The sequence below is a fragment of the Globicephala melas genome, chromosome 17 (assembly GCF_963455315.2).
Source record: "Globicephala melas chromosome 17, mGloMel1.2, whole genome shotgun sequence".
Taxonomy (NCBI): domain Eukaryota; kingdom Metazoa; phylum Chordata; class Mammalia; order Artiodactyla; family Delphinidae; genus Globicephala; species Globicephala melas.
The window spans coordinates 46,573,037-46,585,342 of record NC_083330.1 but is presented as its reverse complement, the minus strand read 5'-3'; the positions used below and the strand labels follow the sequence as shown (position 1 = coordinate 46,585,342).

The following is a 12,306-nucleotide window of genomic DNA, read 5'->3' as shown; positions in this document are numbered from 1 at the left end:
TTACACCAAAATGACTGCTGTTGCCAAAAACACAAACACAACCTGCGAGTTAGAATCTAGTCCAGCATCATCTGTCTCTGGCAACCTGGCCTCCAGCTGCTGCCTGGTTTAGCATCTTTTAATGTAGAAACCCTCTTTTCTGTTCTCAAAATCAGTAAATGCTTTGTTTCAAAAGCTTCTTATATTTCTGCTGCAGGTCAGTGGACCTGGCACAGATTTTCTTACCCTGGCCTCATCGTACCTTCCCTGACTTGAGGAAACATTTGGATAACAACAGGCAGAGAAAGAAAAACCCCAGTGGGATGTTTTCTCGTTGAATACAAGACCCTCGGTTGAAGGTTTTTAGATCTTTTCATCCAGAGGAATCCCCTTTACACCTCACATAGCGGGTAACCAAAACTGAAGTGTACCGGCTTGGGGTATCATAGGGAACAGAAGAGCATTGCTTCCAGTACAGGTCACAGACATGGGATGGGAGAAAGGCTTCGTTGTCTGTCGTCTTGTGGAAAGAGGATCTTAGCATAAAAGGCTGCCTCGCTGTGGCTGGTGCATGCCCGTGGTCACCTGCATGGTCACCTTTGGGTTCCATAGTTTGGATGCTGAATGAGCCATTAGGAAATGCAGGCATTTCCCACACCAGCTAGAATAGCCACGCGGTACGATCCTGGGTTCCTGCCATCAGGAGGAAGTTACGAGATCTTCCCACTGCTTCCCAAGCCCTCTTCTCTTATAGGCATTTCTGGAAAGCCTATTAGAAAAGCAAAGAGAATCCGAATCCAGCTTCCCTCCCCAACCCTACCCCAAGAGTCAAAGTAGATGGTGTTGTGTGAACATTTATATATACACACACATATGTTTGCTCTGGTTTAGTTTCATATATACAAGTACACGTTTATGTATTGTGCCCTAAATAATAATAATACTAGGGAAGGTTTTTCCCAAGCTTCTTGTTCCTTGGTTCTGGCTTACACTGGGGACTGTGCCACTGACCTGGCTTAGTGTTCCGGTCGGGGTTTGGGGAGAGCAGAGTAGCCAGGCACCCTGGAGGAGGTGGGGACCGCAGGGGCAAGTGTCTCAGAAAGTGAGCAGTGCACACTCCCAACCCCAGAAAGGTGACTTAGACAAACCAGGGGAGCAGGGCTCTTGCTCAGGAACCCCAGGTTTGCTTTGCTTTCAGGCCTGTGTTTACCCCTTCCCCCCACCCCAGGTCTGTTACCACAACTCCCTGGTGTCTCTTGGTGTTTAGTATGTCTGTAGGACAGTGGAATCCTTAGTCTCTCCAGAAAGGGCCCTCAGCATGGCCTTGAAGGCCTGACCAGTGAATTAAGGGATTCTGCACCCCACTTTTCCTGGTCCGTTAAGCTTGGGGTAGAGGGCGGCAGGCGGGTCCCCAGGCGTGGTACAGAGGCCAGAGCTGTGCCAGAACGGTGCGCCTGTCCACCTCCAGGCTTCCTGCCATGAAGCCTTGTGTTTGCCTCTGTTTTTAACCTGTGGTGTTGTTATTTAATTGCGTAACTTTGTTTTTCCGTTACTGTGAAAGTAAGGTGTTGTACTTTTAATTTTTTTTAACAAATGTTACCGTTCTTATTTAAGAGAATAAATTCCAAACAGTCTTAAAAACAAACAAACAAAAGACACTAATGAAAGAAATCAAAGATGATACAAACAGATGGGGAGATATACCATGTTCTTGGATTGGAAGAATGAACATTGTGAAAATGACTGTACTACCCAAAGCAATCTACAGATTCAGTGTAATCCCTATCAAACTACCAATGGCTTTTTTTTTTTTCCACAGAATTAGAACCAAAAGTTTTACAGTTTGTATAGAAACACAAAAGTCCCCTAATAGCCAAAGCAATCTTGAGAAAGAAAAACAGAGCTGGAGCAATATCAAGACAGTATGGTACTGGCACAAAAACAGAAAGATCAATGGAACAGGATAGAAAGCCCAGAGATAAACCCACGCACCTGTGGTCATCTAATCTATGACAAAGGAGGCAAGAATATACAGTGGAGAAAAGACAGCCTCTTCAGTAAGTGGTGCTGGGAAAACTGGACAGCTACATGTAGAAGAATGAAATTAGAACACTCCTTAACACCATACACAAAAATAAACTCAAAATGGATTAAAGACCTAAATGTAAGGCCAGACATTATAGAACTCTTAGAGGAAAACATAGGAAAAACACTCTTTGACATAAATCACAGCAAGATCTTTTATGACCCACCACCTAGAGTAATGAAAATAGAAATAAAATAAGCAAATGGGACCTAATGAAACTTAAAACTTTTGCACAGCAAAGGAAACCATAAAGAAGACGAAAAGACTAACCCTCAGAATGGGAGAAGATATTTGCCAACGAAATAACTGACAGAGGATTAGTCTCCAAAATACACAAACAGCTCATGTAGCTCAATATCAAAAAAACAAAAAACCCAATCAAAAAATGGGCAGAAGACCTAAATAGACATTTCTCCAAAGAAGATATACAGATTGCCAACAAACACTTGAAAGCATGCTCAACATCATTAACCATTAGAGAAATGCAAATCAAAACTACAGTGAGGTATCACCTCACACCAGTCAGAATGGCCATCATCAAAAAATCTATAAACAATAAATGCTGGAGAGGGTGTGGAGAAAAGGGACCCCTCTTGCACTGTTGGTGGGAATGTGAATTGATACAGCCACTGTGAAGAAAAGTCTGGAGGTTCCCTAAAAAACTAAAAATAGAACTACCCTATGACCCAGCAATTCTACTACTGGGCATATACCCTGAGAAAACCACAATGCAAAAAGGCACATGTAACCCAATGTTCATTGTAGCACTATTTGTAAATAGCCAGCTCATGGAAACAACCTAAATGTCCATGGACAGATGCATGGATAAAGAAGATGTGGTACATATATACTATGGAATATTACTCAGCCATAAAAAGAAACAAAATTGGGTCATTTGTAGAGATGTGGATGGACCTAGAGTCTGTCATACGGAGTGAAGGAAGTCAGAGAAAAACAGATATCGTATATTAATGCGTGCATGTGGAATCATAGATGAACCTATTTCCAGGGCAGGAATAGAGACACAGATGTAGAGAACGGACGTGTGGACATGTTGGTGGGGGGAAGGGGAGGATGGAATGAATTGGGAAATTAGGTTTGACATAAATACACTACCATGTGTAAAATAGCTAGCTCATGGGACCCTGCTATATAGCTCACGGAGCTCAGCTCCTTGCTCTGTGTTGACGTAGATGGGTGGGATGGGGGGGGGGGAGGTCCAAGAGTGAGGGGTATATGTATGCATATAGCTGATTCACTTCATTGCATAGCAGAAACTAACACAACATTGTGAAGCAATTATACTCCAATTTAAAAAAAAGAAAAGGAAAAAAGGCCCCACATCTGCTACTGGTAGCAGAACTTTCGCAAACACTTGTTTCCATGTATGGAAGACATGCATGTCTTCAGTGTGGGGATGTTTAAATTGTTATAGGTATACATCCCCACGTTTCTTTTTAATTCTAAAAGGCCAGAACAGAGTATTTAAACATTTAAATTCAGTTCACTTTAGTAAATATATATATTGAGAAAGTAAGTGAAAAGTTTCAAGGCTTTATTCCAATTCTAGGCATTAAGAAAATAAAGTTTTATTTTTGTGTGCTATGTTTAGTGTTGTCTAGCATTTTTATTAGTTATGAGATGTTTAATGCCTGCATTAGATCAGCTACTACTGTTACATGTTCACACATTTAAGGGCATTTGAAAGATGTTTATGATTTTATCTTCAGGCTAGCTCTGTAGGAAATTAAGTATATATGTGTATATATGTATATATCTGTATATATCCTTTTTTTCTCTCTCTAAAGGAAAGAAGGCATCGGTGGATTTTACAAAGGAATTGCCCCCAATTTGATTAGAGTGACTCCAGCCTGCTGTATTACCTTTGTGGTATATGAAAATATCTCACATTTTTTACTTGGCCTTAGAGAAAAGAAAAAGTAAACTAAAAGAAGATAATTCCAGTACATCTGCCCAAGGCAGCCATGTGCTCCTTTGTATTTGAGACATGAAACTCAGAAGAATACTGCACAGCAACATGGCTCATAATTGAATTCGGTCTATAATCATTAGAAGTCACAGAACTGCTAAGCCTTCACAATGTTTTTCTGCTTTTGCTTTCCCCATACGTATGGGACTTGGCTTCCTCTACCTGAAATGATTGCCAGCAACACGACAGTAAAACTGACACCAAATGGAGAGTTTCACAGATTTTCTCCATTTCATTGTCCACGTAGAAGCTGATTTGCAGCATTTGCTGAATGGATTTGAAGACCGCTCCTTTTTCTGAACTCGTTTGTCTGTATTGGCTTTAAAATCAACCTCTGTGCAATAGCAAAAAAAAAGGCTTCTTAAAAGATGTCATTGCTGTTTCGAGTGTTTGCTGGGAAAGAAGTTGCCCAAATCCTGACCATTTTTGAAACGGGAAAGTTTGGTGGGGAAAAAAAATCCACTGTAAATGTGCTTTTGTTTTAATTCATTTGGAATGCAGTTATGTACTTCTCTTAATTTGAGAAGTACCTGACATCTGTTGTCACTCCATCACTAATTTTTTTTCCCAGAAGCTCTTTCATCATTTAAAATGTAATCCTGGATCACATTATTTTTCGGCATAGGTACTTAGTGTCTTTTTATAAAATCTGAACTAGGATCCAGCTGTGTCAGCCCTTACTTAGCATATTTGTCTATAAATCACTTTACTGGTGTTGCTAGTAGATCACCTTATATAGATACTAGAATGACTGGGGTACATTTGTTGACAAACTGTATGGAAATGAGAAGCTTTAGCTTTCTACTTCAGATTTCAGATATGTGAGTCCAGATCCCAAATAAGTTACCAGTCTACACTGGTTGCTCAAATTCAGGTTTAAATACAAATTACAGTAAAGGCCATTATTGATTTTACTTTTGAGTTACGGTAATTTTTCTATAAATATAAAGGCCTGCCCCAAAAAGGTGCCAGAATGATACTAACATTTTTATTTACGTAAACATGTATGAATGCTTTTTGCAGTACCATCTATTTGTTATAAATAAAATACTGTGGCTGTCAAAGCCATATTTAGATGGTTCTTTGAAAAGAGGTCTATTTTTTTTAATATTTTGAAAATGGCTTTGTTTTAAAAATAAAGATAAGTACCTAATTGTATTTACTGTATCTAGTTACATGCAGAGGAATGCATTATAAATTAAGTGTGATGTATTTTCCTCTTTCTGAATAATACTATTATTCACATGAAATCCTGATAATAGTCCCTGTATGGAAAGACAAGTTGCAGTTGATATTTGGAGTTTTAGAGGTAGTGCCATTATTTGAATGCCTCCTGTGTACCCCGAAATTAATAAGCCATAATTCCTGTCCTCTGAGAGCATACAGGCTTGTGGGATGAATAAGCATTAAATAACTACAGTTCTAGATTAAGAACACGCAAGAAGATTTCTACAAGCCCTGCACGAGTTCTGAGAAGAGAATTCATTCCACTCGATCAACGGTTACAGCACTCCTTCCTGCGCTGTGCCATGTATGTTACCAAGCATTGAGGATATGGCAGTAAATGAGCTACAAAACATTCCTGCCCTCAGGGAATTTTCATTTTAGTGTGCAGTGACAAAACATAAATATGCATAATATAATTTCAAATATTAAATGCTAGAAGTAAAACTAAGGAGTTGGGAATAGTGTTGCTATGCTAGGTAGGACAGCTGGGGTCAGGAAAGGTCTCTGAGGAGGTAGTATTTGAAACATTTTGACATATGGGAGGAAGCAAGCCACTATGAGATGTTGACAAAAATCAGTCAACCTAAGGAATGGAAACTGTTATTTGAGCCAAATTTGGATATTACAACCCAGGAAGAGCATCTCAGAAAGCTCTGAGAAGTGAAGTAAAGACACAGTTATAGAAGTTTGTTGAGACAGAAGGCTATACATTTAGATGACGTGTTGTTGACAGTTTACACAATCCAAGTCTAAGCATCATCTTGGCCCCTTACAAGATCAAGAAGGAATACTATCTTTTAAGGAGTTGTCTTTCTGATGCTAGGAGAGTGTTGCTCTCTATGGTTGAGCAGGTATCTCTGCCAATGGGGAAGGTTTGGCCGATGCATAATGCAGATACACAATGCATAGTAGTGGGGAGAGAGGCCACCAAAGGGCAGAGAAAAGTTTAAGTTTTTCTTGTCTTGCCATAAAATATGACCTTTAATGATCAATGGGGGGAAATTGTGAAATAATCTTTCAGTAGAAAGTGTTAGGTGATCAAATATTCGGTCCCTCAAAACCAGGATGGCTGCTTGCCTGTCCCTTGATGCCTGGTCTTAATGGCCCGATTCTCTCCTTTCGGGGGAGTTGTACTAGCAGGATGTTTGGCAAGGACTGACATTCAATTCTAAGTTGTCCAGTAAGACTTAAGCCAATTTTCCTCACATGTGTGTGGGGTATGTCCATTATTTTATATAGAACTACAGATGTGATCTATAGTTTCAAGTCATTTAGACATTATCTTAGTACGAGTAGGTGACACAGCATGAAAGGCAGGAAAGTATCAACTTATAAGTTCCACAAACTAAATTGGTGGTAGTAGCAATATCATTAGCAAAGATTTAAGCCAAAATCCTCCTAAACAAAACCATTTTCCTAATATTTCCCCTAAACTAGGAAGAGGATTGTTCAGAGCAGAAATCTGACACTTCATGGGTCATAAGATGAGTAAACAAATATCATGGATAAATGTTCATGCCATTTGGAAAACTGGTAGTAACCAGAGTACTCACATTACAGATTGACAGGGGCTGTTTCCACGGTAGCCATAGGTGACCTTGAGCCCAAGGGAAACCAGTTTTTTATCTTCTTAACCAACCTGGGGAGAGCCAAGGTCATAAACTTGTTCAGTAAATCCATTGGGTCCTGTTAGGAGCTACCCAATATTCAACATCTAATAAAAAAGGAGTATTATGGCCAGGTTCAGAACATGCACCGTTAATTGGCCAGGTAAGAGGGTATCAGTTAGTGATATTGGTGGCAATGTTAGCTTGCATGGTGCTAGAGTTTCGTTTGAAATAAAATGTCTAAGAACCATCCAGTTAGAGCTTTGGAGAGGAGAAATCCACCAAGGCAACCTGGGAGTACTGGTAATTGGCCACAAACCCAGCAATTGGATTGATTTTTTTTTTTTTTTTTTGAAACTTGCATGGGATTGAGCCCAAGAAATACATTTGGTTCATTAGCAAAAGTCTGAGCAATTGTCAAAGTAATCAGTATACCGACCTGCTCTGGCATCTTGGGTCAGCTGTCTACTTCTGATGTAATATTCTCATCCTGGTCTGGTAGTGCTGGTCTTAGTCTAAGTCAGGTGTCAGAAATTGCAGTTGCAGTTCATTCGGTTGTAGAGGTCTGATAAGGTCCCCTCCGAAGTGGCCCAAAAGAGTCCTTTATCTGATGTCTTCTCCAGTATGCATAACCTGGTTGCAGGTCATGATGCATCTTGATCTTCTTCCAAAGTTAGATTACTGTGATAAACTTCAGAAACAGTGTCTTTTTAATGACTAAATTAACAAGGAGTTATCTGGGAAGTGAGTCTTCGCCAGTAAATACAGACATCAATTAACAAAACTAGAATTCTGTATTCACTGAAACAATCTTTTTCTCTCTAAAAGTACCCTCATTTCTACAAAATATAGCCAAATTAAGACTTATTTGTTTGCAAAATAAGTCTGGGTAATTGACCACATAGACTTTTAAATTGGCTGTGCTGGAACTTTTCATAAAGATTCTCAGATTGAACTTTAAAAACCTCAGGGCTAGGAAACCCATACCAAAGGTATGTCATACATTCAACCTGTGATATTTATAGATTTGGGTGATGGATTTAGGCGAATTCCTCTCTTCTCGAGGTCCCCAAAATACAGTGAGTTTCCTGTACCTTTTAGGAGGTGGCCTTCCTTACAGGCCTGATAAAGCTGCTGGGAACCTAAGCGTTTCCAAATTCTGGAGGCATCTGGTAGAGAGAAAAGATAAGGTTTCAGTTCTACTTACAGAGGTATATTTCAAAGGTTTCCTTATATCTGGAAAACAGATTAAAACCCAGTAATATTTCAGACAAAAACCAAAAATTATAACCATAGTCTGTTCACCCACTCCTGTGTGACTAGTCCTTGATCTTAATCTTCTGGTAACAGTTACATGAAGCCATCCAGTTGATTAGAATTCTAATTTCTTACCCAGTTCAGCAGTATGATGTGAAAATTATCAGAAATCTGTTCACATCAAAAAGTACTCTCTGTGGATCTTCTTGAAGATGAAGCATTTTGCAAAAAGAGTACAATGATAACTGCCTATAAACGTCAAAAGACTTAAAAAGTCAAGGTTAAAGACCTGATTATAATGCAATTGGAAAACTTGGTTACTGCTGTGACACACAACAATTTAAGATAATTACTAAAATTATGACTGATATAATTTTTACCAGGACCTACCAGAATTTTAGGAGTTCCATATAATTTCTAGAATATGTATGTTGGTAACATTTACCCATAGGGTACAATCTAAGAAGTTTCATCACCACCTATTTGACAATGCTTCCCATGTAATTTAACATACCAAAGAAGCCTAAGTAGTTTAATATTCCTCTCTCTGAGATGGAGAGAAAACAAATAGTTTGAGGTATTCTAGGGACCCTTTGGAAAACTTCAAAATTAGCTAGAGGTCAGATGAGCTTCATTTAGGATTTTATCTTTGGGAAGTTTGTCAAAAATATCAAGAAGTTTTACAACACTTGGTCAAATAGAATCACAGGTCACTGTGAAACAACACCCATTCACATAACTAAAGTGACAATAGAAGATCTCACTAGCAAATACAGATCACTTAAACACAAAGAAACTCACAATCTATTATCAAAAACAGTTCAGTATTTTAAGAAAACTTTGTCCTTTCAGAGAACCAAATTCAGGTTTTGTACCACTTTACTTTTAAAATTCACTTTCTTAATTAAGTTCAATCTTATCTAATTTAGGCTAATCCTGATCATGTACAAAACTCTCAGTGTTCCCTTTCCACAAACATTTGACAACTTTATGTATCCATTTAGACACAACCAGCTCTAGGACAAAATGACCTTTTTTTAACAAAATACATTTTCATTCCCCTTTTTTTGGCTGAAAACACACATCCTACTTTCCTTGCATACTGAAATGTTTCCCTTATAATTCTTAACCTTAGAATCTTAATCTCTAGCAAAAACCAAGAAGCAAGTAATTATAAACTGTCATACCAGCATTTCCTGATTGATAATTATGAACGTATTTTATAACCTCTAGAAACATACACCGTCTTATAGAATTTCTTCAATGTGATACAAGACATATATCTAATAAACATCTTCAGTTTCTCATAAGACAAAAGTAGGTAAACTTAGGCCTGCCCAGCAATTAATGTTCTAGTATTTTATCCTACTTGTAATGACCCAGATAGTGAAGAAATTCTCGTAGTTTAACTTAGTTTTGTTTCCGGTTACCAAAATCTGGAGATATTGTCCTTAAAGTAGACATTCCTAAAACAGTTATTCCTAAAGAGTTTACCTAAAGCTCTTATTTACCTCTATTTTATTTACTTAAAACGTTTTCATACCATTATTTTTCTTGCTGACAAACTTTAACAGTAATAAGGTCTTATTTGATTTCTAGTAAACCTAGGTACAGTGAAAGTATTATATTTAATATTGATGACTCAGACAGGAAAGGGGCAGGGCACAACCTTTAAAAGAATGACATAGCCCAAGGATGCATCATAAACTGGTTAGAACCAACTAGGTCCAAGATGGCAGACGAGTCGACTTGAGCCTCAGTATACGCTCACTGTGACACATCAGCACGCTAAATGACACATCCGAAGGTGCCATGACAGTTCCAAGGCCAAACATAAAAGGTCAAAAAAGTGGGCAGTGGCCCAATTCCTGGAAGTCCCCACCTCTTCCCCAAAATAGCTGGAATACACCTCCCATTAATTAGCCTATGAAATTACCCACCCCTATAGAAACTGACAGCCCTATATATACCCTGGGACCTCTCACCTTCCAAGAATGCCCACACTGTTTGTGGAGTGTGTTTCTGCCATGGCCTCTTGCCTTCTGAGATGGCCCACACTGTGTCTATGGAGTGTGTATCTCCCTGAATAAACCCTTCAGTTTACCATGGCTCGCTCTTGAGTTCTTTCCTGAGCGAAGCCAAGAACCCACACTTGGTGGCCGTTCCAGAGACTCGCCCGAGACCTGGGACATGACCATCCTTTCGTGCCCCACTCTTTCCTGCAACATCTTTTCTAAAGACGTGTCCGTATTAATCAAACCAACAAGCTTAGGCTAACTTTAATACCAGATATTAATTCAATACTGAACATTTTCCAGATCACATGAACCTGAAGTTCATTCTGGCCAGTTTCTTTTATATTTCCAAGTATTTTTGTAAACACTTAATTTCCTTTAAGCCAATTAAGTAGAGCTCTTTTACAAATGAATTTTGGCAATACCACACATCTGCAACACACATCTACAACACACATATAGCTACGTACACACACTCAACAGAGACCTCATAGCTCCCATCCCAAAATTTCAGTCATGAATCAGGTACAACAATATAAAATCGATCAGTTACAAAAGAGGTTGGATACACACTGGATTTCCGGCAGATGGAACAAATCAAGGTCACCTGTCTATGGCTAAACACTTTTCACTACTATTTATGGAAAAGACACTTAAGATTTCTATTTGTCCTTGATAAGTTCCAAATTACCTACCCCCTTTCCTGGAATTTGCATTTTAAAAACATAGCAGAGATAAGCGTTCCTGAAAAAATCAGGTAAAACATTTGCATCTCAAAGGCATAGGAGGAGAAAGGCAAGCTCCTTCTAGGATGACTTTGTTCCCATAAGGCCAGAAAACAATTTTTTTCCCTCAACACTTACAAGCCTCTTATGATAAATAGGGGAGGTTTGGGGAGTGGTAAAAGGATTGGTAGGCTTTGGATTATTTCTGGATGCACACCTCTGGTCCTGTAAAGACTAGGCTTGTAAAACAAGGACAGTTTTTTTTCCTCAAAGAATTGGGTGGCCACCTCAATGATATCAAAGGACTGACACACCCATTCATCTATGTTAGAATGTTTTACTTTCCCTCATTTAGCTTAGGGGAGAAGTGCCCCTCCCCCAAAAATCAATTCCTATCAGGCTCCACCAGTCAGACTGGTGGCCTCCCATTTTGGGAATCCACTTACAAACACTTTTGAGGATCCTCCCCTGGGTTTAACTATGAACCTCAGTTTGGCCTTTGATATGAAGAGGCTTGTCTACAGCCTCATGTGGTCCCATTTCTAAAGGTAACCACTTAATAGTGTCTTCAGACTGGAAAGGCAATTCAGAAGATTACTAGAATGAGTACTCAAAGAAGGATAGAGGTACCTTTTATATCATTACTTTCAGTAGCCTTCTACAACAAATCTTTCAATGAGGCTATTTTGGAATTTTGAAGCCTTTGGGGGCATCTACATACCAATTAGAATAGGTACAACAGCTTAAGATAAGAGCTCTCTAAAATTTTAACAACTTGGATGTTTCTCCAAAGGATCCATGCAGCTAGCCCTGCAAATATTTTCCCCTGCTAATCTAATTTTAGAAAAATATTACCACTGTTGTTTCCGGTAAACGTTGCAGGCACAGATCCAGAAGACTGCCGGCTTTAACTTCACACTCAAAAGCATTTTGGAGTGTCAAAAGGACCCCAATTTGGCCATTTCAGGGCCCGATTTCCTTTAGTGCCCAACTGAGTACTTGCAAGAATACATAAACCCAGCTGGTATTCCCACAGGTGGCTGTTTGCACGGGCACAATTTCCCAGTATTAATTTCGTAGCCTAATTCAGGTATGAGATATGATCTGAACAACTTTCTGAGGACAGTGTGGTGGATCACATGTGTGCTGCCTCTGAGTCTAGCTTCCCAAGGAGTTATCCTTGGATGGGTTCGACTTCTTTTATGTGGCTTGGTTTCTCCCTATGATGGCCTAAAACCGCCATGGGTGGTTGGGGGGCAGGGTTATCAGCCTCTGTCGTGCCCCCTGGTTGAGCAGTACTTACTTTATGGTCATAGTGGGGTTCCCCTATAGGACTGCCTTGTGGCCAGAAGGAGCAATATGTCCCTTTATTCTTCCAAGGTGAATAATTCATTATTCAGTCTCTTATTTCAGTAGTAAA

At 39.3% G+C, this 12,306-nt stretch overlaps 1 protein-coding gene across 1 annotated transcript in view; it reads left to right on the top strand.

Moving 5' to 3' along the window:
- Positions 1 to 5,629, top strand: part of SLC25A32 (solute carrier family 25 member 32) — a 50,069-nt gene extending 44,440 nt beyond the window's left edge. Inside the window, exon 7 of the mRNA XM_030863070.3 lies at positions 3,874 to 5,629. Coding sequence (XP_030718930.1) covers positions 3,874 to 4,009 — 136 coding nt within the window. The 3' untranslated portion in view covers positions 4,010 to 5,629. The remainder of the gene's footprint in view (positions 1 to 3,873) is intronic.
- Positions 5,630 to 12,306: the final 6,677 nt, after the last annotated feature.